This window comes from Tupaia chinensis, unplaced genomic scaffold (genome assembly GCF_000334495.1).
Source record: "Tupaia chinensis unplaced genomic scaffold, TupChi_1.0 Scaffold000037_21, whole genome shotgun sequence".
In the NCBI taxonomy this organism is placed as follows: Eukaryota; Metazoa; Chordata; class Mammalia; order Scandentia; family Tupaiidae; genus Tupaia; species Tupaia belangeri.
This window is the reverse complement of record NW_006159480.1, coordinates 852,106-879,248: the sequence shown is the minus strand read 5'-3', so window position 1 is coordinate 879,248 and position 27,143 is coordinate 852,106. Positions and strand designations below refer to the sequence as shown.

At 43.0% G+C, this 27,143-nt stretch overlaps 1 protein-coding gene across 1 annotated transcript in view; it reads left to right on the top strand.

Moving 5' to 3' along the window:
• RYR3 (ryanodine receptor 3) overlaps positions 1 to 27,143 on the top strand; it is a 143,613-nt gene that overhangs the window by 31,946 nt on the left and 84,524 nt on the right. Inside the window, 5 exon segments of the mRNA XM_014588380.1 lie at positions 115 to 203; positions 13,939 to 13,975; positions 13,978 to 14,055; positions 20,377 to 20,697; positions 23,398 to 23,638. Of these exon segments, the coding sequence (XP_014443866.1) occupies positions 115 to 203; positions 13,939 to 13,975; positions 13,978 to 14,055; positions 20,377 to 20,697; positions 23,398 to 23,638 (766 nt within the window).

The following is a 27,143-nucleotide window of genomic DNA, read 5'->3' as shown; positions in this document are numbered from 1 at the left end:
AAGAGTGTCTTGCTTTTGACTGTTGCCCATACATTTTATTCTCTTCATGGACCCTTTCCGTGTGCAGGAGGTGGATCCGAGAACTGACACGTGGTGATGTCTTCTTTGTTTCAGTGGGTGACGTGCAGATTTCATGCTACCACATCCTGTGCAGCCTCTACTCCCTGGGGACAGGAAAGAACATCTATGTTGAAAGGTAATTAGTGAACAGAAGATGCTAACACATTCGGACTCAGAAAAAAAAAAAAGTGTAGATTTTTAAACACTCAGTAGTATCTCCTCAATCCAGCTAACCCAAAACGCTCCCTGACAGTGGGACGCTGGTTTTGAGCCTAGGTTATGAAATGCTTACGGCAACAGAAGGAAGTGTAATGAGGCTGTCAAGACTCATGAGGGCTGTGGAGAGAATGTATGCGGCTGGAGGAGCAATACAGGCAAGCTCGATAGTGTGCTAGTAACCAAAACATGTTGAAGTTATGTCTGCTTCTTCATAATCACAGCTTCTCAATAGCCTTCAGACTTGCTGTGGTTAGAGATGGCTGAGAAGCTCCAGGGACATGAGGCAGTTGCCTTAGTGTTTAATGAGTTTCTATGTGATAAAACCCCGGACCTTTACTGTTCTCAGCTGTCAGATTAGGCACAGTTTTAAACAAGTGCACACTGTGGTAGCCGAAATGCTGTTCAATAATCTTGAATCTGAACAAGCTGATTTGCAGAGGTGCTTGGGTTCCAGCTTTGACTCTAATCTGCCTGTCACAGTGGAGGCCTTCCGTGACCTCTTGCCTTTCAGCACCAAAAGCCATCTGTTGTGTTCTGTTCAAATCCATGGGGAAGATCAGAAGGATAAACACAGTATTAGCAAGACTGTGGACTGAGTCTTATCCCTGGAAACCCTTTTATTTTTATTTTTTATTTTTTTGCCCTTTCAAACAAATAAACTAGAAGATACTTGTGCTTAAAATTACTTAAGCATCCCTTGATAAACTGCTTTCCATGTGCTACCTCTATTTATGGTGCGTTTTATCAAAGAAACCAATAATTAGCCTTTGTTTCATCTCAGACCTTACAGATTCAAACTACACTTTCTCAATAAAGGGAAGAAAAAAAAATAAATAGAACACTAAAGCTCTTTCCAGAACTAAAGAACTAAAGGCCTGAAATCGTGGGCTGATATTCAAAAAATGTTACAGAAATGTCTATTCCTTCATAGTCACAGCTTCCATATAACTTTTAGAGTTCAGAAAATTAGGTGAGGGGAACCAGCAGTTAGCATAATGGCTATGTCACTGGACTCCCATGTATCGACCGCGGTTTGCGTCCCGGACCCGGTGGCTTAAAACTCAGGCCGGGCGCGTGTGCGTACGTGCCCAAGATCCTGAGAGGAGAATGGAGGAGAAGGGATTGCGGCATGACCATCCCCTCTGGGGGGTGATTTCTTGCTTTCTGTCTCTATGTCTCTCTCTCTGTCTGTCTGGCGAGCGCACGCGCCCTATAGCAAAAAACCTCTCCAAAAAAAAAAAAAAAAAAAAAGAAAATTAGATGAGGAACTAATGACTGAATTTGCTTTTACTATCATTTTAAGTCCTTATAACTGCTAGTTTTCCTTAGTGTTTTATGTATGATATGGATAAATAGCTTTGTCCTTTGAGAAAATGAACTAGGCACACTAAAGTTTCAACCATATTGTATACCAAATCAACAAGAGTATCACTAAAATTGTTCTGATTACTACTGAATTCCACTTAAGGAACTTATTTTTAGAGATCAGCAGATGGCATAGTGGTTACATTGCTGAACTCCCATGTAGTTGACTGTGGTATGAGTCCCAAACCCGAGGGCTTAAAACTCACGCCAGGTGTGTGCGCATACATGATCAAACTCCCAAGAGGAGAATGGAGGAGAAGGGACTGCAGCATAGCCATCACCCCTGGGGGTGATTTCTTGCTTTCTGTCTCTCTGGCTCTTTGGCAAGCACATGTGCCCTGTAACAAAAATCTCTCTTAAAAAAAGAAGGAAGTTTATTTTTGGTTCATTTATCCCTTTGATGTTTGTATTTCCTCAGTACCTTTTTTATTTTCTAGTTATGTGTGTAGATATGTACCTATTTACATATGTATATGTTTCTTTGTATAATTTTTTTTGTAAAACATAACTTACTTCTTCTGAGGGGAAAAAAAAAAAAAGTCAAAGAAAGGTCAACTCTGAAATGTCAGACCAGAAAAAGATTGCTCTTCATATGACTTTTTATATTTTATTCATGTATTCATTGCAGGCTCATTGCATATCTGCAACACCGTGAATATTGGTACTTATTTTTGGTACTCTGGGTTGGTAGAAGTCAAAGCTTAGAGAAGGTCATAGGTCAAAACTACCCCTATTTCCTCCTTGTTAGTTAACCACACAACTGAGAAATTAAGAGATTTATAATCCTAAAGTTGAGATGCTGAAACTATTAATGATTTTTATTTGTTTACTTTCTTTTCATTGTGAAAGAAAGACATGCTTATTCAGGGGGGGAAAAAAAAAAAGTCTGCCATTTTTCTCACCCCAGACTAACCCCCAATCTGGATTTAATTCCCAAAGAAAGCCACTAATAACAGTTTGGTGTACACCATTCCAAATATTTTCTACACATGTGCATTTTTACATATATGTGAGTTTATGATATCCATGTTGGTCTGCAACTTTGTCTTACTGGATAAAGCTAAAAGTAGAATTGCTTTACATACAGCTCATATTTAAAAAAATTTTAAATTTATCATTTAGATAAACCACCATTAATTCCTATTTAAAAGATAAGCAAATTAGTACACTTAAATTCCTACCCACCTTTTATCTACCTTTCCACTTTGGAGTATACAATTGATTATAACATTTATATTCTGTTCTAGAGCCAATATTTCATTAATTTTTTACCTTAATTTGCATTTAAATGGTTCAGCATCACCAGATCTTTTGAACTATGACTTTACCATTTCTAATTTTTTTTCTCTTTTTGGACAGGTGTTTTGTTTGTTTGTTTGTTTGTTTGTTTTTGCTATAGGGCACATGCACTCGCCAGAAAGACAGAGAGAGACAGTGAGAAATCACCCCCCCAGGGGGATGGCCACGCCACAATCCCATCTCCGCCATTCTCCTCTCAGGATCTTGGGCGCACACGTGCCTGGCGTGAGTCCAAGCCGCCGGGTCTGGGACTCAAACTGTGGTTGACTACATGGGAGTCCAGCGACATAGCCATTACACTAACTGCTGGTCCCCCATTTCTAATTTTTAAATTTTGAGTTGTCTTTTGGTCAGACAGATTCACCATTAAGTGATTGCTTCTGCAAGAGTTCTTAGATTCTCTTGAGTCCTTGCATATCCCTCGACTTGTACATAGGGACAATTCCCACGGTATAAAAGTCTTGAGTCATAATTGTCTTCCCTCAGAAACATATGCACGTCGCTTCTTTGCATTCTGACCATGTATGTTCCCTACATTCGGTGATTCATTCTACTTACACATGACTTTAAAATGGGGGGGGGGGGAAGCTGGCTGTTCAAAAGATTTTCTATTTAATCTTGAAACCCCTTAACCACCATGATATGTCCCAGGTTGATTATTTTCCTGGGGTTGATCAGTTCCTTCTATTGTACTTCTCAGAACTTAATTTGCCCCTTTACTCTTCAGAATTGGGTCTTTCTATCTTTCAGGAATCTTTCATTTTATGATATCATTGTTGGGTTTTGTGGGGGTTTTTTCTTATCTGTTGTTCAGAAAGAGTAATCATATCTTTATTGGCTTTTTCCTTAGTCTTCCACGTTGCTCACTTTCTAGTAAATTTTAACTAATTGTTCTTTTTATTTTGCATTCGTATGATTCTTTTCATAAGCCTCTTTCATATTATTCACTCTCTTATACGAATATATAGAGAAGACTTTTTCTGTACCTTTTTCTGCATAATTCTTCCTCTGACATCCTAGGTTTATACATATTTCTTGGTGGTTAGGTAGGTACATTGCTAGTTCTCATGAATGAAGAGGTCAGGGTGTGTGTGTGTGTGTGTGTGTGTGTGTGTGTGTGTAAGTGAAGGAAAAAACTGCTCAGCAGGTATCTTCAGTTCTAAGAAGGTGGCTCAGGACTTTGTCTCACTGAATCAGCAGCACCTTTAACCCTAGAAATGCATCTGCACTTAGCCTTTCATAAGCAGGAGGCCTGGGTGGGAGGTTGGTGAAACTCAGTGTATCCCGTAACCATAGGACTTCTGCTTAGTGATTTAACGTTTATCCTCTGCCTGGAGAACTTGAGTCAGCAGCTATGAAACAAGTTACTTTTCTCTCTCCTACTTTGCCTGCCTACACCGGTTTCCCCAGGCTGGGAGGCCCAGGTATAGGGATGGCAGATGGCCTGGATACTCTGCCCTACCCCAGCCCCACTGCCACTCTGTAGGATGGAAGTTGGCCCCACACACTTGTTGTCTGTCAGGTATCTCATGACCTGCTCAGATTCTTAATCTCATTACTTCACGAAAAACACATTTGTTGGTGTTCCTTAAAAACTCTCATGTTCACTTCCAGAGATTTCTTCTGTCTTTTCTAGATCTGGAAAGCATGTTTTAGTTTCCACATCCTCACTTGATTTGATCCATACTTTGTGGTTTGAAGTTATCACACATGTTCTGTGTGTGTGTGTGTATGTGTGTGTGTGTGTGTGTGTGTGTGTGTAAAACCAGGCCAATTTAATGTTTTCGAACAAATCTTTTGATGACTGCAGATATGTAAGACTGGCTGTATTCAGAAACATCAGAGTCATGGTGGTTTTCCAGATCACTGTATCATCTTCAAAAATTACAAAAAATTACTTACAGGAAACTGCTATCAAATCATTTATGCATCAGCTGTTTTCAGGATTGTTGGTAAGTAGGACAGATTTCCCCAAAATAACCTTGTCTCCTTGTGTCACAAAGCCCTACTCACTCACATTCACCTCAGTGGCAGTACTTTGGTCATAACACCCCAAGTTGTATGTAGTGCACATGAGGGATCCTTCTTTACGCCAAGTATCGGCAGGCAAAAGGTGACTTTCAGTTCAGGAGGTGTTACGTGGGTGTTCTTGAAACGTAAGCCCATTGGCCTAATGAATCTTTCCTTTTTAAGTGGCTTTCTAGTAAAGCCATCTCCAACAAAGCAGACTTTTGTAACTATCCTCTTCCATGCCTTCTTTTTTTCTTTTTCCTATTTGAATAACTTCTAATACTGCTGTTTCTCCCTGGTCTCAAACTTTGGGTAGAGGGACTTTTCATTTTCCCACTTTCTCTTTCCGTCTTTGTTTAATCATATTGGAAAGTACTTTAGCTTGGAACTGTCCTCTGTCCAACAGATAGGCAGGTACTGCTCCTTGTGGAGTCTTTTCATCATTCTTCTGTTTGGTGTTCCTCTTTTCATGCATCTTGATAGTCTTGTTCATTTGTATTTTCTCAGCATGGCGCTGTTTATGATAGAGCTTAGCCTTCAGACTAGTCATCTTTGTTGCCCTCTTTGAATGTTTATGAGCCTCTTAACTTTCCTTCTTTCTCTTTTTCTCATGGTAACCCAAACAGTATCCATAACATTTACAATGTAATTCAATATATTTGGTTTTTGGCAGGGTGATGTATTCAAATCAGCGCAGGAATAGGGACATCCAGTTTTAGTCAAATTAAAGGAGCCATTTATTAAGCTGGCAACTGCCAGACTCATGTCACTCCAAAAACTTGCAGCCCTAAAGCAGAAGGGAGGAAGGTTTATAAAGGCAAAAGCCGCAAAGAAAAAAACTACACATCTTAGAAAGTACAGGCCTTGGGTTATGCTAAAGCAATTAACAAAATGTAAAACGAGTTATCAGGAAGGACTGTTATAATTGGCTGCATCCGCTGGTGATAAATGGTATATCTGGTGATAAGTATTTGGTTAGGAGGACAGGGATAGACGGCAGTGTTAGTCTGCTGGTGATAAGCATTCAGAGAGGAGTTTTAGGAGACATATATAGGTCAGGTAGTTGCAGAAAACTAGATGCCGAAGAATGGAAAGCAGTACTCTGAGAGATTAGGAGAACCATTTATGGCAGCAGGCACAGAGGAGTTAACACTCTAAATTTCCAGGGTCCACTGGGGGTTGGACATGGTCTTCTATGGGGGAATTGGGAAAGGAGAGGTCTCGGGCTCAGAACCCAAACTATGCAGCATCAAAGGGAGGAGGCAGACAAACAGGAAGACTATGCAAGGTACTAATCTATTCAGGTACTAATCTATTCAAGGTACTAATCTGTTCAAGTACTAATCTATTTAAGGTACTAATCTATTCAAGGTTTTCAGGTTACCCTGTAGTTCCAGGGAAGGGCAGTAAGTTTCCCTAAGGGCAGAAACCTTAGTATCAACCCTGATTTATTCATGAATTCAGGGTCTCTCCATATCAAGGTTATAGGGGAAAAGGAAATGGCAACAGAGTCATATTCAAGATGGAGATGCTCATGCTTCTGTGATGGCCACAGAGTCACTGAGAGCAGCCTCCCAGATGCAAAGAAATTGTTCATCTTCAGGTCTCAGAGAACCAACCACCTGAAGTTACCACACATGTTCTGATTGTAGCAGAGAATGCTTTTGTGCATTTTGTCACATGGAATGTTCACATCCTATAAAATAGAGATGCTTGGGTTAATTGAAAGAATATTTGATGGGGGTAGTCAAAAAACTAACTTGGAACTTGCTTAGTCATTGCCTCTGTTTTATTTTATATTCAAATTGTGTTTTCCCCTTCACACTTGAAAGATTTTTGTTCCTTCCATCCTGCCAGCTTCCCTTTGACCAATTACTTCTGAACAGACATGTTCCCTAAACTTCTAATTATTTTTTTTAATTTTTAAGAATTATTTTCAATTTATTATTTATTTATTATTATTCTAATTTTGACCAGAGAGAAAAACATTAAAAAGCAAGCAGCCAGGTCCAGGACTTGAACCACAGTCAGCCATATGGGAATCCAGCACCTCAACCACCCCCCCTCCACCTGCCAGCCCCAACCTCTAAGATGTTTAATACTGCCCTCTAGAACCTGGCCCTGCCTCTGCCCCCATGTGCTTGCTGCCTCTCTGCTACTTATTTTCTCTCTTTAACATCCTCTGGAATATACAGGAAGGAAGTTTCAAAACTCTAAAACATCATATATGTATAAAGCATCATGATTATTACTGTGATGACTTTGTCTTTTCCTGTGTCCCCGACAATAGACATTGGAGAGGCAAGATCCAGATTCACAGAATTAAAACTGAGGACTCAACAAGCAAAGCCCGCTACTTCTCAAATTAATAAAGAGCAAATACCGAAATACAAATCGAACCCTCTTTAATAGTCACTGTTGATCAAATAAATACCTATTATGTGAAAAATACCGTACCGGATAGTAAAAAGCTGAAAAGAAAAAAAAAAAAAAACAGCAAAACAGGAGTTTCCATAGCCAGCCATAAACTTTTGGTTGCTATGGAGCTGTCTCTGTAGCCCTGCCCCTGCCTGGAAGCTTGTTCCATACCCATGCTGCCCCCTGGAGGGTGCTAATGACCAGAGAAGCTTTGTAACAGCTCAATCCCTCCTTGGTCTTGCGGGCCAAAGTCACTCACTCTGGTTATTTCTCAGCCAGGAGCATTAATTGGCAGGCTTCCGGAGTTTACTTTTACAGGACTTTCCCAGGGAGGCTGGGAGAGCTCGTTTACCTCTCTTGGCTGAGCGGCCAATTAGCATCATTGTGTGCTTCAGACTAGAACATGTCCTATTGTGGAACTTGTTGAGACTCAGATTTGTCTGTAATTAATATCAGAGAGGACAAGACCAAGTCCCTAGAGTCTGCAGCACTGGAGAACTGAAACTTATCAACTGTCTTTTGCTCCAAGGATTGTCTTTGTACTGGACTAACTTTCCAGAAACTCGGTTTCATGAGGTAATTGTTGCCTGCTGACAACCAGCAGCTGTTTCTGTGAATAATCGAGAGGCAAAGCAAAGAGGGAGAAATGGGGTTTACTAGGTATATTCCAGCACTGGGAGTGGCCTAGTGCTAACAAGCTCTCAACCAGCTCCCAGAACAGAAATTTCCAGCACATGACATACCATGACATTTCTCACTTATCTATAGCATAAATTTAGCTAGTTCAGTGTTACTCTTATCTTCATGATTTTCCCCAAATTATTCTGTGCACCTTTTCCTTTCACATGACATTTATGACTTTTTTTGTTCTTATGGGGACATTGAGTCTGTTACTCAGACTTGTGACATATATCGATAGATGAAGGAAAGCTACAACATATTTTTAAACTATACTATTTAACAAAACAACCTTAACATCTGTGAATAAGTATTATGATAAACAATAGCATTATTACAGTTTTTCCAATGTAACCTGTTACATTGTATCCCTTGAGTAAACATTCCCATTTCTTAAGATTTCTTGCTTGTGGGGACCAGCAGATGGGGAATGGCTGCGTCACTGGACTCCCACGTAATTGACCCTGGATTGAAACTCACACCCAGCACGTAGGCATGGGCGCTCAGAATCCTAAGAGGAGAATGGAGGAGAAGAAGGGATTGTGATGTGGCCATCCCCTCCTGGGAGATGATTTCTCACTTTCTATCTCTCTGTCTCTCCAGTGAGCACACACGCCCTATAGTAAAAATTTCTCTTAAACAAGCAATATTTCTTGCCTCTGACTCCAGTCCCAGTTGCATTTTTCTGGAGAGGTTTTTGCTATAGGGTATGTGCACTCGCCAGAGAAACAGAGAGAGACAGAGATAGAAAGTGAGAAATCACCCCCCGGGGGGATGGCCATGCCTCAGTCTCTTCTCTTCCATTCTCCTCTCGGGATCTTGGGCACACACACACACACACATGCCTGGTGTGAGTTTAAGCCACTGGGTCTGGGACTCGAACCGTAGTCGACTACATAGGAGTCCAGTGACATAGCCTTTAAACTAACTGCTGGTCCCCCAGTTGCAATTTTTGTGACCACTGTCTAAAACAAGTAACTTAAGTTTCCTCTTTAAGCAAACAGGCTTATTTATGACCTTATTTGTTACAAGAGTTTCAGATTACATGAGTTACAAAAGCTACAACCACCAGTTAACCATTAAAGTATAAGAAAGAGGAATGAAGTAAAGCCCAAAATAAAAAGGTTAAAAAATTGTTTAGTTTTCCCTGTTATTTTATGACTAATGTTTGTCAAAGAGAAAGAAAGAAAAAGAACAATGGCTTGATTTAGCACCAGGACAATACAGAATGGCTGTTTCCTAGGTTCATCTCCTTGTGCCAAGTACAACTTGCTATCAGACTCAAGATCTTTTTTTTTTTTTTTTTTGGAGAGGTTTTCACTATAGGGTGCGTTCGCTCGCCAGAGAGAGACATAGAGACTGAAAGTGAGAAATCATCCCCCAGCGGGTGGATGGTCACACCACAATCCCTTCTCCTCCATTCTCCTCTCAGGATCTTGGGCACGCACGCACGCACACACGCCCGGTGTGAGTTTTAAGCCACCGGGTCCAGGACGCAAACTGCAGTCAACTACGTGAGAGTCCAGCGACATAGCCATTATGCTAACTGCTGGTTCCCCCACAGATTCAAGATCTTAGCCCTTGTCATCCCTGATTTTCATTGAGATTTCGCTTTCATCAGTGTCTCCCTAGATCATCCCTCTCCTCCCTTCACAGTTTATCTCCTATTTCATCCTACTCTTCAAAGGCAAGAGAAAGAGAGGAAACGTATTTCTCTTCCTTGGCCATGAGGGATGGTTAAAAAGTTAACTGATGAAAAACAGCCCCCTTGTAAATGCTCATATCTGGTGGATAGAGGCCCTCAAAAATCTTCATTTGGGTATGAGCCACTCAAGTCTGAGATTAAAATGGTGCCACTCTTCTCATGCCAGTCCACCCTCTTGATGCCAACTACAACAACAAAACTGGTGGGGGCGAATTATTGAAGAACAAGCGGTGAGAAGGAAAGGGAGGGGAGACAGGCCTGACCTAGGGCCCACTCAGAATTAAAGCAGCTTTGTAAAAACTTCCCCAAGAGTTCCCAGTCTCTCTCGTTCCCTTCCACCACAGACGCACCTCCAGCAGGACCCGGGGTCTATTTCAGTCCTAACTCTATAGTAACACCCAGGGCACGGGAGCTGTCTCAGTCAAAGTCTGCTGCTCTGCTGGTGTGGCAGGCCCGGGTGGGAGATTTTAAGTCAAACCTTCATTGAAAGGACAGACTATGCTGGGAGCCAAGAAGTAATTGCCTGATTAAAACCTGCCAGTCTACTATTGCTGACTTTCCAGTTATCTACCCAAGTGCTTCATGGCCAAATGGACACATAGGATGTTAGCTAGTTCCATAAAAGTCAAGCCTAAGAAACTGATAAGGAATGAGACCATGTATATTAACATATCTTAATTTTCCTTTAAACTAGTTAAAAGGATCATTTTTTCCATAAGTTTGATAACTTGAATGAAGGCCGAACAAGCTTCTGAAGGAATGCAGTTTTCTGCCAACTCCTCTGCCTCTCCCTCCTTCCTCTAGTCTAGGGGATGGTCTTGCATCTCAAGCAGTAGAGTTCTGTATATCCTCAGGCTACCCCCCTGCAGATTCAGAGGCTACCCAGTCTTGTCCAGTCATTTTTTATAAGACCAAATAAGATCACATTTTTAATCTAATTCACATGTGTCTATTTCTCTGTTATACCCAGGTTGCAGGTTGATTTTAAGTCTTATGTAAGTCCATAAAGATGTATTATTTGATTGTATTGCTTTGGGGTTTTATATAGAATATGGGTTCTATATTCTGCATTCAGTAAGAAAACACTTTTGCTACATGGAGAGCAAAAGTCAAGCTTTAAGACTATTGGGTTTACAAAATCAAAACAAAACAAAAACAAAAACAAAGGGGGAGGGGGGACCAGCAGTTAGCGTAATGGCTATATCACTGGACTCCCACGTAGTCGACCGCGGTTCATGTCCCGGACCCAGTGGCTTAAAACTCACGCTAGACGCATGTGTTTACGTGCCCAAGATCCCGGGAAGAGAATGGAGGAGAAGGGATTGCGGTGTGACCATCCCCCCTGGGGGGTGATTTCTCACTTTCTGTCTCTCTGTCTCTCTCTGTCTGTCTGGTAAGCACACACACCCTATAGCAAAAACCTTTCCAAAAAAAAGACTATTGGGTTTACTCCTCAGTTTTACAAACATGGCTTCCTTAACTCCCCCTTCCCACCACAGCATAGTAAATGCTTGTTATCTATGGTTTTGATAGTCTGACTTCTTGATGCTGCCATCAGCGTTCGCTATCATCACTGAGAGGGGAAATTAACACACAGTTTTAGGTACAGGTCTTGGTGAGAACCCTTGAGGTTTGGGGGCCTTGCGTTCCCACAGCATTGAATAGCAGGGTGAGCATTGGCTCTTGGTCCCAGGTGTGCCTTCTTCCTCTAGCAGTTGTCTCCACAATGTCCTGTAACATCCCCCAGGGTGCAGCCTGACCTCTTAGCTCCCAGGGGTCCTGCTAGCTGACTTCAGGTACATGGCTCCAGTGCTGAATCTTAGTTGATCAGGCATAGAAGTTGGCAAAAGGAGACATGAGAAGGGCATGAACACAATAAGCCCCACTCGCATCTGTATTACAAACCTGCTGTCTGCGTTTTCCACTCGTTCTTCACAGCTTAGTCTAACAAAGAACTCACATTGCTGGTTTACTTAGGGACGGGGGGGATGTTTTCCCCTTATTTGGGAATCAGCACCTTACGTGTGACTCCAGGACAGGTGTGTGGTCTATCTGATTGCACACCAGTAAGGAGCTGAGAGAAGGTGCTGATGGGCAGGCCCCAGATGCGTCTGATCGCTCACTCATAAAGCGACAGGTGGTGGCCCTCATAGAGGGACCGTCCAGCCAGCAACCATTACTATCTCATTCCACCACCAGCAGGTGAGGTCAAATCCCAAAGCTAAGCTCACATCATGGGAAAACATTCTATTTCAGTCCTAATTCTGCTTTGACCAACCGGTATCTGGTTCCTGACACTTAACACTTGCCAATTTGGGCCCAGCAGATGGCATAATGGTTATGTTGCTGGACTCCCACACGGTCGACTGCAGTTCGAGTTCCAGACCTGGCAGCTTAAAACTTATCCAGGGCGTGTGCGCACACGTTCTCAAAAATCCCAAGAGGAGAAAGGTTTGTGGTGTGGCCATCTCCCCTAGGGGATGATTTCTTGTTTTCTGCTCTCTCTGTTTCTCTGGAGAGTGCACATGCCCTATAGCAAAAACAAACAAAAAACAAAACAAAAGCCACTTGCCAATTTGGTTACCCCTAAGCAAGCAAACAAGCCTAGCTTCTCTCAGTCTCTCAGTTAAAGAACTCAGAATCTGACCTAGGAATCTTAACAATTTAGGTGTTTTTTGTTTTTGTTTTTGTTTTTTTGTTTTTTTGAGAGATTTTCACTGTAGGGCGCGTGCGCTCGCCAGACAGACAGAGAGAGACATAGAGACAGAAAGCAAGAAATCACCCCCCAGGGGGGATGGTCACGCCGCAATCCCTTCTCCATTCTCCTCTCGGGATCTTGGGCACGCACGCACACGTGCCTGGCGTGAGTTTTAAGCCACTGGGTCTGGGACACGAACCGCGGTCGACTACGTGGGAGTCCAGCGACATAGCCATTACGCTAACTGCTGGTTCCCAACAATTTAGGTTTTGTGTGTTTATTTGACTCACAAAAAGACTTAGAAAACTTAAAAGCCAGAGTTTAATATATAATGAACCCTTAAATATTCGTGAAAGGATGAAGGAGGAGTAACAGCTCTTAGAGGCCTCTTCTTTAAAGCAAGTCATGTATTTTAGAACTCTTGTTTCTATTACCAGACAGGTCTTTTCTCTTGTGTCTTACTAGTGTTTTGGCTTGTTATTTACTGTTCCTACTAGTGAACCCAGACTCCACCCATAGTGGAAAATCAACACAGAGAAATTACACAGAAGGGTTTCTATTACCAGACAGGTCTTTTCTCTTGTTATTTAATGTTCCTATTAGTGAACCCAGACTCCATCCATAGTAGAAAATCAACACAGAGAAATTACACAGAAGATTTCAAAGCATGTTAATAACACTTTAAGGAAGACCAATTTCAATTTGGATATCAGCAGAACATGTTCTCAGACTTGCTGGGAAAGAAAAGCAAAGTTACACAGTGTATTATAATACCTTAGCCAGTTAAGAACCAGATTTCCAGGGCCAGCACATGGTGTGGGATTAAAGTGCTGGACTTCCACATGGCTGACTATGGTTCGAGTCCTGGACCTGATGGCTTGAAACTCACACCAGGTGCGTGGGTGTACGTGCCCAAAATCCTGAGATAATGGGGGAGAAGGGATTATGGTGTGGCCATTCTCCCTGGAGGGTGATTTCTCACTCTCTCTCTCTATGTATCTCTCTCTTTCTCTCTCAAGTGAGTGCACACATCCTATGGCAAAAAAAATAAATAAATAAGCTGCGGGGGAGGGGGGACCAGATTCCCAGGAGTTAGACCATTGCATAGTGTCTGGAGAACGCCGAGAGGAGGGAGAAGTGCATGCAGCCTTGCTGAGCCCAGGGCCCAGATACGTCCAGTACAATAATCTGCAGGGAAGTAGCTGAGACGTCTGGGAAAGATGACCCACTGATGTGTGGTGCTGGCATGCCTCCACATCTCAATGGACTTCTTTGTTTTTTTTTAGGCAACGCCAGACCATTGCATAGTGTCTGGAGAACGCCGAGAGGAGGGAGAAGTGCATGCAGCCTTGCTGAGCCCAGGGCCCAGATACGTCCAGTACAATAATCTGCAGGGAAGTAGCTGAGACGTCTGGGAAAGATGACCCACTGATGTGTGGTGCTGGCATGCCTCCACATCTCAATGGACTTCTTTGTTTTTTTTTAGGCAACGCCTGCCCTTGGAGAGTGTCTGGCCTCACTGGCAGCGCATTCCTGGAGCCCACCCTTAACCGCTATAATCCCCTCTCGGTCTTCAACACCAAAACCTCCAGGGAGAGGTCTAGTAAGTACCTCCCCACAGAGCTAAGAGAACAGCCAGAATGGCCATATGTGCTAGGGCGGGGGCAGCCCTGCAGCACTGCTGTATCACACAGCTGAAGAGCGACCAGGAGGTCAGGGTTAAAAACTAGGTTGCGTGTCTCCATATTGCTAGAGAAATGAGCACAGACAAAACTTTGCTTCCATTAGGCTTCAGTTTCTGCTTTTGTGAAATGAGGCAGTGCAGTTGATTTCTACAGCCCTTTCATCCTAAGAGTTCAGGACCTCTTGTCTTCCCTGGTTCTCCATTCCCCTTCCACACCTGGGGATATGACTACCATTTTATAGTCCTCCTTCAGGGTCTCATCAGAGGGAGCACATCCACAGGGATAACTGACATCCTTCAAGCCCAAGAAGAAGTCATTTCGCTAAGGATGCTGATCACATCCTTCTGTCTTTGTGGAAGGTTAGGCATAGAAAAGTACCAGAAAGAATCGAAATTATGCAAGATAGAGAATGTCATGGGAGGGTTGACAGGCTAAGTTCTATAACAGAGGTCTGTACACTATGGCCAAGGGCACATCTAACCCTCTCCTACTTTTGTAACCACATTGTACTGGAGCACAAGCACACTAATTTTTTACATAGTGTCTGTAGCTGCCTTAGCACTACGGTGGCAGAGTAGGGACAACAAACCTAAAATATTTTTTACTTTCTAGCTCTTTATATAAAATATTTTCCACTGCATTCAAGAATAACCTAGAAGTATAATCCAAGGGAGATTATAAACCTATCTCTGGAGGATAAAAGGGAGGTCTTCCCGTCTGGATTAATTGTGATCCTGCTTAAAGGCAATGGAATGGAAGAGAGGGGCTTCACCTTGACTCAAGCTTGGACTCCAGCTAGAAAGGACTACCATGATTTGATGTCATCGGAAGCAAAAGTGACCAAATTTTCAACATTTAAAAAGAAAGAAAAACCTTTATATTTCTTTTCACACCAGTATTTTCTTGAAATATTGATATCCAGTTCCATAAGATGGCTGGGCATCACAGAAATTCCTTTTAGATCAAGCCCCCTTTCTCAATCTGCCCTGAGATCCCAGGGAGAAAAGTTCTTAGGGAGAAAGAGTCCATGCCACACTTTTGTCACCACCGTTCTTTTCAGCTAAGAATGCAGAGTGCTAGGCCATGGTGTCTTTATTCTCACCCGTTTTTCTTTACTTCCAATAAAAGAAACACATTGCTCTTGGACACGATGACCAGGACAATTTAGATAAGCTCACTAATACTACCTTTACTGAGCTCGGGTACACTGGCATATTTTCAGGGCTACTCAAGAGAGAAACATTGCTGAAATGCCTCAACCTTCCAAAGTCCCATATAAAATCTGTAAGTTAACCTTCCCCCCAACCCTCTCAGCCCCATCCCTCTCCTTCTTCCCTTTGAGATGAGCAGAAAGTGCTGCCCTTCACTGCTCTTCTCTGCCCACTCATGATTCCAAATGAGTTGTGGTGTGCTGCTCAAGTGGGAGCTGAGCAGCAAAGCAGGCTCTAGTGAAGCCGGGAAAGAGCTGACACCTGTGGGCAAATGCCAGTCCAGGTGTTGTTCTCCAGTGCCAAAGGGTCATGGGTCCCAGTCAGGCCATTCTGGATATTTAGTCTGCTCCAACTGTGACTTGAGAATAGTGTGTCTCTGTGTCACCACTCTGCAGAGCTGCACCTTGGAAAGAGATAAACATACTCTACAGTTCATAAAGTACTATAGCGAGGCAAAATGAGTGGCAAGGATAGAGGGAAACCTAGACTGGCCTCAGAGGGAGCAGAATGACTCTCTTCTATTGGTCTCCTTCCCAAAGACTATTTGAAAAAGGTTTCTTCACAGTTCTTCATCCTTCAGTGATACACTGTGAGACTCAATGCCCAAATCCCCTGAGCCCAAGGTTTTCACCACTGAATTAATCACCAAAGAGCAAATGCTGACCATGTGGGGGTGGGGGGGTTCTTGAAAAGTAGTGTGTGCATGAGTATGTATTCTAAGATAACTAGGCTGACCTGGAGTCAGAGAATGACTGATGGCGTAATGGGCTGTAAGAGGGCAGACTTCATTCAGTACGAGAGGGTGGCCTGCATGATGGAGGAGGGAGAGGTTTATATAGGGTGATGACTGATGTGAGCCTGTGGTTGAGAAATACAGTACAAACTGGCTTATCGGTCAACAGGACATCTCTATTGACACTTGGAACCTTGCCAGCAGAATTACTCATATTAGTATCTCCGATGCCCTGTAAGATCCTGGAGCATTTTCTTACTCATACAAAAAACTATTTAAGTATGCTAGAAAATACCAGGGTTTTTTTTTTAGAATTTTTATTTATTACTTACTTGTTTGAACTTGCTATAGTCATCAGAGAGAAACAGAGAGAGGGAAAGTAAGAAAGCAAGTCACCAGGTCTGGTATTCAAACTACAGTCAGTCATGTGAGAGTACAACACCCAACCATCACGCCACCTGGTGGTCCCACGTACCAGTTATTTAAAACTAGGTAAATCCTTGATTATGTGTGGCAGTGCCTATTAGCCAGATACTGGATTGACCAGAACATCCTATCACCAGCCAGTTTACCTTCCTTCCAAACCCAATTGGAATAATCAGCTAAGGAGAAAGATATCTAATTCCAGTGCAAGCTGTCTGCCTGTATTACAAAGAGTCAATGCACTATGATGCTGTCTTTTTGAGGAAAAGAGCTACTGGGTGAATAAAAATGATACCTTGGAATCTAACCCAGTGGTTCTTAAACACTGACATGCATCAGAATCACTCAGAAGGCTTGCTAAGGAATACCGGGCTCCATTCCAAGAGTTTGTAGTTTAGCAGAGCTGGGGTGGGGCCTGAGAATTTGCATTTCTAGTAAGTTTCCAGGTGCTGCTGATGCTGCTGGTGGGAGGATCCCACTTTGAAAACCTTTGCTTGAGGCCAGCACGTGGCCCCAAGTAGTTAAGATGCTCGACTCTCACATGGCTGACTGTGGTTTAAGTCCTGGACCCAGTGGTTTGAAATTCACTCCAGGTGCATGTGCATGCATTCCCAAAGTCCCAAAGTCCCAAGAGAAGAATGGAGAAGGGATTGTAGTGTGGCCATTCACCCTGGGGTAGGGGTGAGGGGGGGCGATTTCTTGCTTTCTGTCTCTTTCTGTCTTTCTAGTGAGTGCACACACCCTAGAACAAAAATCTCTCTCAGAAAAAAAGAAAAAAGAAAACCATTGTTCTAGAAGATCAAAGGACAGTATGTTCTAATAATTTCCCCCAAACAATCTCGTGTCTGAATCTAATAGGAACCAGCTGAGGCTTTTTTCAGGTAGCTAATTCATTCTGTAGGCTTTTTATGTGGCATTTGAGACACAAAACACCTTCTGAATCTCAAATGTTTTTTCCACTCAAGGACCAATTACATATAAGTAACTTTTAAAGGTCATTATAATGACTCCAGTGAAGCAACCTCAAGCAACTTTGTTTCTCTTAGAAGAAAAGTGTCCATAATGAGGTATTGTCTATGTGACATTTAAATGTACACACACATGCACACGCATACCCACACCTTCTTTTTATAAACTTATAGAAGATATTATAAACCTCAGTTGTATCTATGGCAATGGGCACTGTTCTGTGTGCAGAACCTCAAGATAAAGAATTTGACTTCTCTGTCTTAATCTATGTACTCTGAGAGCGTACGTGTAAAATTATTTTGTTTGTATGGCTCTCCCAAGACTCCCATGTTGTTGTCACCCATGTCTGACTGCTCTGCTGTAAGATAGAGGACAGAGTCTCGGCAGATGACCAGCAAAGGCAATGAATCATGTCCGACTATATAATGCCATTCACCTGTAAATCACAGGCGGTCAAGGTCTACTGGCTTTCATGTTGTTACTCCTTTTGAATTGTCTGGATTTTAAAAAATATTAGAGGGGCCAGAAGATGGCATAATGGTTACATCACTGGACACCCACATGACCGACCACAGTTCAAGTCCCAGACCTGGTGGCTTGAAATTCACACCAAGCATGTGCATATGTGTGCACCCAAGGTCCCAGGAGGAGAAGGGATTACAGCATGGCCATCTCTGGAGGGTGATTTCTTGTTTCCTGTCTCTCTGGCAAGTGCACCTATAGCAAAAAATATCCCCCCCAAAAAAAGATATTAGCCCATTCCTAACTTCTAAGGGAGAGAGATCCTTAGCCTACTATCCAACAGAAGACCATGAGATAGCTACAGAAGATCATCATGAAGGATAGGATTATAGGATATCACCGGGCCAGCTCCAGAGTGTAGAGGCTGCTCTGGGTCCATCGCTCGGCAACAACACATCCCTTCCCAGTAGAACCCAGCTCAGCTGCAGGTGTATTCCCTCCAAGAGAGCCAAGGGTATTCTGTATCACTGCTCCAGGTCATACAACCATAGGAAGAACCAAAACAGTCCCTATCCATCAGCTAATGTTCTTTTTTTTTTTTTAGAGGTTTTTGCTATAGGGCACGAGTGCTTGCCAGAAAGAGAGAGACAGAAAGCGAGAAATCACCCCCTGGGGCGGGGGGTATGGCCATGCCACAGTCCTTTTTCCTCCATTCTCTTCTCGGGATCTTGGGCATGCATGCACACGCGCCCAGCATGAGTTTAAGCCAACGGGTCGGGGAATCGAACCATGGTCAGTTACATGGACGTCCAGCAACATAGCCATTATGCCAACTGCTGGTCCCATCAGCTAATATTCTTAAAGGTCAAGAAATCTGGAATGGCCTCGCCTATCTGTTAATCCTTCATTTCCTATGGATCTAAAATCTAGGAAACAGAGTCGTCAAGCCGTCAGTAGCCCTAATGGCAAAGGGCCTACAGGTATAACCCAGTTCACTAAATGTAAATATTTATTTGAAGTCTTCTGCTTTATTCTTGTAAATGCATGAGAACTTGGCATTTCATTCCAATACCAAAAATCATTTCCTGGGAGCTGGCAGGAGGCATGGGAGTTAAGGTGCTGGACCTCCCACATGGCTGAACACGGTTTAAGTCCTAGACCTGACAGCTTGTCTCACACTTTCACTTTCTCTCTCTTACTGATCAAATTAAAAATAATGATAATAATATTAAATTATTATTTTTAAAAAGACATTTTCTGAAATCTTCCAGTGATAGCAATGTGCCAGGAAAATGCTCTACATTTTTCTCATGGCTTCTTGGATTTCCTAGCTCCTGTGGTACATGATGTTTTTTCCCCAGTTTGAGAAGTTTGGTCTGAGAGGGAAGTGTGCACATGATTGGCATCCAGGGCTCAGAGTGATTCTGTATGCATATGTGAAGCTTTTCCTGGGAACACTGTATGCCCCTCTACACAGAACCCCTTATATCTTCTGACCTGTCAGAAATCTCAGGATGCTCTGGTCATCCTCCTGTCTTGCAGGAAGAAGTATCTATTTCCTGTTAGGGGAACAGGACAGATAATCCCTCAGCTTTTTCTGTTTCCAGGTCGTATATCTGGCAATCCTCCCTTGTTTAATAATGTACCCTGTCTATTACATCATCCTACCTGACCTTGTCCAGTGAAGTGACCTTAATCATTTAGGGCGAGATAAAGATAGGGCTAACACTCCCTACTCCTTGTAAATAAGCTATCAAAAACAAGGGTGCTTGACAGGAGGTCAATCTAATCATTTGGGGTCATTGGTAACTTCTGTTGTGAATCCAGAAATCAATGCATCTGTAATTTTTTTCCCAAAAATTTCAGCTCTGTGGAAACTTATCTCAGGTCCAGTCAAATGAATATTGAATGTGAGAGTTTTCTTTTCACATTTTTAAACAGTAGAGATGTGATCCCAGAGATTGAGCCACAAGTTGGCAACTGTACACTGACCAGCTATTTTTCTCCTTTCACTGTTGCTTTCCGGTAGCAGATGCACAAAGGCCCAGGCAGGCAGGCCAGGAGGGAGATAGCAAGATTACAGAGAAGGCTTACGAACTCTCCCTTAGCTATGTCTCTGCTGTCCTTTAACTATGTAGTAGATTATCAAAAAAGCCAAGACGTATTTTCTATGCAAAAATGCATCATGAGTTTTCCAACAACTCAATATTTAAGTGTTTTAAGCTCAGTCTGACATTGAGGAAGATATGCAACCTCTGGAAGCTGCAGTCTGTCCATAGACAGCTGGAGGACAGCGGCTACTGCACATTGTGCTCCCTCCTGTGAGACTTTGGGGTGGAAATGTGTATCTAAAGACCACAGGGAAGGTAGAGCAGAGGGAGAGGAAGTTGCCCCATTGTGCTTTTGAATTACCTTTATTCTTCCTGTACCCTCTCGGTCAGTTCTGGGGATGCCGGACACGGTGGAAGAGGTGTGTCCTGATATCCCCCAGCTGGAAGGCCTGATGAAGGAAATCAATGACCTGGCCGAGTCAGGGGCCCGGTACACGGAGATGCCCCACGTCATCGAGGTGATCTTACCAATGCTCTGCAACTACTTGTCCTACTGGTGGGAACGGGGACCTGAGAACCTGCCCCCCAGCACAGGGCCCTGCTGCACCAAGGTCACCTCTGAACACCTCAGTCTCATCCTGGGCAACATCCTGAAGATCATTAACAACAACCTGGGCATTGATGAGGCCTCCTGGATGAAGCGCATTGCAGGTACCAGCACATCGTGTCCCCTGTGTCCTGTCTCAGAAAGCAAGATAGCCTAACTCTTTTTCATGCCTTCCGTTAATTTCAGGATGGTTTTGAGTAAGTTCTAGTCTATCTTTAACCGTACCCCCTACTTGTCCCAGTTGTAAAAAGAACCAACTTATTCCTCTGTAGAACTTGCTGGAATAAATGTTCCGGTCCCTTCCCCCTGCTGATCCAGGCCTCTCAAAACTTCTATCACCTCCCACAATCATTGCTTTATTTGTTTTTGGTACTTAAGAATTCCATTTGCTCTTACAGTAATAATTGTCCATAATGTTTGTTGGTAAGTAATCCTATGTGTTTTCTACACGTATGAAACTCACTCCCATCTGGCTGTACTCTAAGTTCCTGAACATCACTCTGCATTTGTATTTCACTTTATGCTTTCTAAGACACTCTTGAATGTAGGCTCGCAGTAGCAGTGCTTCGTTTTTCTTTTTCTTTCTTTCTTTTGTATTATCTAAGCCGCCTTGCATGCAGAAAGCCTTTAATGAATGTTACTAGCCAATTTTCTGTTCCTGAAGCAAACTCAAAAAACGAAGATGAATAGCCATACTTTCCACAGTCAGGATATCATAAATATGTATCATTATCTGTGCCAAACTAGAGTCTAAGGAGATAGAAGCAAAGGCAAAGTCGTGTTTGAAGGACCTACAGTGTAGGTAGTGGAGTCCTCCAGTTAACAGGTTCACTCATACGGTCTCCCAGACCATGAAGTACAATGGTGAGGCTAAAGGGAGCCGTGTAACCTGACACCAGGTATTTAACTTCCTGGACAAATGAAACTATGTCTTTCTGGAAGATGAAGGAAAAAGTTTCTGCCTACTTCCTGTCTCAGAGATGAACGAAGATCAAAATTATAAAGACTTCTTTCTTTCCATGAGTAAATAGAGTTGATGTTTCTTACTCATTAGCCCTAAAATGTTGTGTATCATTGGCAGTTTTTAATTTGTAAATCTGAGTTGAGGAAGGAAGGGGATCAAACAATCTGCTCCCTTCCTTCCTGAGAGGTGCAAAGAGGAAAAGTGTCATAGCATGAGAGATGCTGATGGGAATTGAACTCTAGCCTGTTATTCCACAGGTGAACCCAGAGGCCATTAAGGCAAACCCTTTAGTTCCTGGTGGATAAAAATCTATTTTAAATAATAATCCCAAATCACCTTCATCAGCAATATCCTTTCTATTGGAGCTCAAAAGCAGAACTACACCTCAGTTAAATAGGTCACAACTTCTTGGTTAATGTGTCTCACCAGAGAGCAGCCCTTAACCTTCTTTTTATAACGTTGTCTTTCTGAGAAAAGTGAAAGCTGACCTTGTAGCTTAGTAACCAACACAGTTTGAATCCTGGCCCCAGTGGCTTAAAAAACATGCTGGATGCATATGCATGTATGCCCCAAATCCTGACAGAATGGAGAAGGGAATGCAGCATGGCCATGTCCCATTGGAGGGTGTTTTCTCCCTTTCCTTCTGGTGAGTATACGTGCCCTCTGTCAATTAAAAATATAATGAAAGTGAGATTTAAAAGAAAATTTGCTAGATTGAAATGTCCTAAGCTAAAAAACTTTGAAATACATATTTATACTTAGTCAATGGTTCATGACTTACGTTTTATTTTTTTCCTTGCTATGACTCTGATTTTTTTCTACCTTAAAAACAGATAAATTCATAAGAGGAGACTCACTGTCTAAACAATAGAATTTAAGAAATAAAGTGAGACATGTAGGTTTTAGCTTTGTCTTTAAGAAGGCCAAATTGTAGCCCTAGTGATTGTCTGTTTCACTTTTGACATCTGGTGATGGCCCAGCCTCACTGTGAGCCTTTAGAGCTGCTGTCCACATTACTTGCCTCCCTCAGCACCCAGAGGTGCCTCCAAACAGGTGCCTCCAAGCAGGTTGTAAGTTCCCGTGTATCAGAGCCTGAGAACTTCTGTTGGATAATTTTTTTTTTGAGAGGTTTTCGCTATAGGGCGCGTGCACTCGCCAGACAGACAGAGAGAGACATAGAGACAGTGAGAAATCACCCCCCAGAGGGGATAGTCACGCCACAATCCCTTCTCTTCCATTCTCCTCTCGGGATCTTGGGCACGCACGCACACGCACCTGGCATGAGTTTTAAGCCACTGGGTCCAGAACACGAAACCGCGGTCGACTACGTGGGAGTCCAGCAACATAGCCATTATGCTAACTGCTGGTTCCTGATAAATGTGTTTTTAATACAGATTTTTCTACAAAATAACCAGAAAGCATATATTGAGTGCCTACTCTTGGTGCAGCTCAGTGCTGGTTATTACAAACAAAAGTATTCTTCAAGGAGTTTGTAATCTGGTAAGCTGAAACCAACGTGAACTTACTATCAAGGGACACATGCTGTGTGAGAAGAGTTATGAAGAATTAAGAGATGCCACTCAGATCATCCTTGCTTGAGAGGTCCAGAGGTAGCCAGGAGGAGCGGAGCAGGAATCGGAGCTTCTGGAGTACTCTTGGTCCCCTCCTCTAGCTGTAGCTTTGCGAGGGGAATGCCCAGGGGAAGATTAAGGAACAGAACAAGGGGCAAGTGTCATTCTGAGTGATGGGTCTCCATAGTCTCAGTTTTGGGGGTCCATTCTTCATTTACGTTGATTGTGCTAATGCATGAAATGAGGGGGAAGCCCTTTGTTTTGCACAGTGTATGCCCAGCCAATCATCAGCAAAGCCCGGCCTGACCTGCTGAGAAGCCACTTCATCCCAACTCTGGAGAAGCTGAAAAAAAAGGCCATGAAGACCGTGCAGGAGGAGGAACAGCTGAAAGCTGACGGCAAAGGAGACACCCAGGAGGCGGAGCTCCTTATCCTGGACGAGTTTGCAGTCCTCTGCAGAGACCTCTATGCCTTCTACCCCATGCTGATCCGCTATGTGGACAACAACAGGTAGGGAGGAAACTGCTGGCAGTTTATCTGACCCTTTCTAGGGTTAATTTGGGCAACAGAATGGGATGAGAATAGGCGCTGTTGGGTTGCCTTAGCAGTGAGATGAAGGGAGATCACAACTGCCACCACCACGCCCCCTCCTACCACCAATAAACTCTGCTGTAGGACATCTGGGCACTGCTTTCCTTGATCAATGTTCTGTGGCATGGCCACATGCTCCTTCCTCACAGGCTTCTACAGGTCAAAGGGGTTGGCCAAATAAGGGCAGCAGTGACCACCCTCCCGTCCCTCTCCTATTTGCCCACACATTCATTCTAGGGCCACTACTTGACTGTGTCCCAGACACTGCTCTGGGCATTGGGCAGTAGGCATGAATAAACAGACAAGCTCTCTGGCCTAGGCAGCTTCCATTGTGGGGCATATGGATGACAAACAAAATATATAAATTAATTACAATATATAGAGCAAAGTGAGGGGAATTAGTGCCAAGGGCACAATTAAAAAAAAAAAAAAAGTTATTAAGGAAGCAACTCTTGAGCAAGACCCAAAGAAAGTGATACTGGGAACCATAAAGATCTGAGGCAGGAGTATTCCAGAAAGAGGGAACATCTGGTACAAGTCCTGCAGAAGGGGGCGTGGTGGCACCTACTGGATGCTGGAGGATAGGGTCATCAAGTCCATCTCTCTCTCCCTCTGTCTCTCTCAATGTGCATGATTTTGGGGGACCAGCAGATGGCATAATGGTTATATTGCTGGACTCCCACATAGTCAACCACAGTTTGAGTCCTGGACCAGGCAGCTTAAAACACATTGGGTATGTGTGCATGCATGCCCAAAATCCCAAGAACAGAATGGGGGAGAAGGGATTATAGCATGGTCATCCCCCTGGACAAGTCCTACAGAAGGAGTGTGTCTAGATACTCAAGAGACCACAGGAGGCCAGTGCAGCTGGGGCAGAGTGAGGAATGCAGAGAAGCGGGGGGCGTGAGATAAGCAGCACTGGCCAATAGTGCAGGGCCACGGGAGCCACTGTGAGGACTCTTGCTTTGAATCTGAGTGAATTAAGGTCAATGGAGATTTTAAGCAAATCTGTGACTCACTCCTTAATGCACTGTAGTGAGGGGTAGGAGCAGATAAGGAAGAAAGACCATGTGGGAAGCTCACAGTGATCCAGTGAGCCAGTCACTTGATGACTTGATGGTGACCCATAGAGACAGAAAGCAGATTAGCAGTTCCAGAGCTGCAGGGAGGATGGAGGAAGATTAAGCAGGAATAACTGCTTAATGGGGTTGGGTTTTCCTTTTGAGGTGATAAAAATATTATCGAAGAAGATAGTGATATGGTTGCACAACTTTGTGAATGTACAAAATGTCTGTAATGGCAAATTTGTCATATCCATTTTACCACAATTAAAAACATAAAATTGATAGTGACTGAGGCTAAAGTGGTAGCAAGTTGACAGCAGTTACCAGATTCCAGGTCTATTTTAAAGGCAAAGACCTTGGTATTTCAAGACTGGGAGTGAGAGAAAAGAGTAGAGTCAAAGGTGACTCTAGGAGTTTTGGGCTGAGCAAATGGAAGAAGTTATGTTAGGGAAGATAGTGAGTTCAGGACTTTTTAGAAAAGATATTTTTGCTATTGGGTGCATGTACTCACCAGAGAGACAGAAAGTGAGAAATCACCTCCCAGGGTGGTGGCCACTCTGCAACCCCTTCTCTTCCATTCTCTTCTCAGGATTTTGGGCATGCACGCACATGCATCTGGCATGAGTTTTAAGCTGAGAGGTCTAGGACTTGAACTGCAGTCGACTACATGAGAGTCCGGTGACGTAACTATTATGCCATCGGTGGTCCCCAGCCCTTTTTTTAAGGGGAAGATCAATAAATCATTTTCAAATGAATTTAATTACTTATTCAATGTAGAAATTAAGATGTTGAATGGACAGTTGAAAATATAGTCTGGAGTTCAGGGAAGAGATCTGTGTAGATATGAATTGTGAAAGCCATTTATAATTACTAATTTTGTCATTAAAGACTGAGATTTGGTGAGATAAGGGTTGAGGAAGAGAGAGAAAAGAGTTCTAAGGACTGAGTCCTCGAGCTCCCCAACATTAAGAGGTCAGGCAGAAGAAGAGGAACCAACAAATAAGACTGAGAAAGAGCAACCAATGATACTGGAGGGAAACTAACAGAATGTTGTATCTTTGGTGCCAACTTCACAACAGGCTTCTAGGAGCAAAAAAATGACCAGCTGTTTCAAGTGCTTCTGGTAAATAAGATGAGAACTGAGACTTAAATATTAGATTAAGCAATATGGAGTCTATTGGTGATCTTGACAAGAGCAGTTTCAGTGGAATAATGAAAGCCTCCAGGAGAAAAAGACTTGAGGACAATAATACAGGCAACTTGTTCAAATTTTACTACAAAGGGGAATGGAAAAATTGAGTACTAGCTGCAGGCAGAAATATAATCAGTGGAGGAATTTGTAAAATGAGTGACATGGGGCCAGCAGGTGATGTAGTGGTTGGGACGCTAGACTTCCACATGACTGACCACAGTTTAAGCCTTGGACCCAGAGGCTTGAAATTCACTATAGGCATGTGTGCATGCACGTCCATAATTCTAAGAGAAGGGATGGCAGTGTCGCCATCCCACTCTGGGGAAGGGGGGGTTTCTCACTTTTTCTGGCAAGTGCCCATACCCTATACCAAAAATATCTCTATAAAAAGAAAAAGATGGGCGACATGTCAGTTTCTTTGCTGTTGGGAATGATCCAGCACAGAGAGAAGAAACATGATCATGTAAGAGAGAGAAATCATTTCCATAGCAACATGCAGGAGAACAGAGTGTGGGTGCTGGTGTTGGCAGGTATACCGTGTATATACACACATACCTACGTGAAATATATAGAGATAGGTAGCTTTTGGTTTATATAGAGAGAGGTAGGGAGTAGAGGAGTTTGTTTCTGATTGTTTCCATTTTCTCAGTGATTCACATTAAGATCATGAGCTGAAGTGAGGATGGGGAGAAGGTGCTTGGTGGTTTGAGGAGTAAAGAGAAGGTATGAAGTATTTGCAGGGAGAGTGGAAGAGTAGATGGACCAGAGAGATACAGGGTGATTGTCAAGCAGCATTAAGGGCCCTACTTAAGATCTGAGGTCATGAATTTGAAGTGAGAACCATCAGCAAGCTATCTTTTTCTCCAGTTCAATTCAGCTACCAGGTATAGGCCCAGAGTAGGAAGATAATTGAATTTAACTAGGGTTAAAGTTTGAAAAGTGAGTATGACAAAAATGAGCTAGAGAGTTGAGTGTGTATATAAGAGGGTAGTTATAAAGATGACCATGGAATTTAAGATGGATGATAAGGGCAGTAAGGGCATAAAAGGCTAATGTCTTTGAATAGCACCAAAGGATTGTTGATTCCAGTGGGATCAAAGGATTATTGGAGTCTAGGGAACCAGCAGTTAGCGTAATGGCTATGTCGCTGGACTCCCACGTAGTCGAC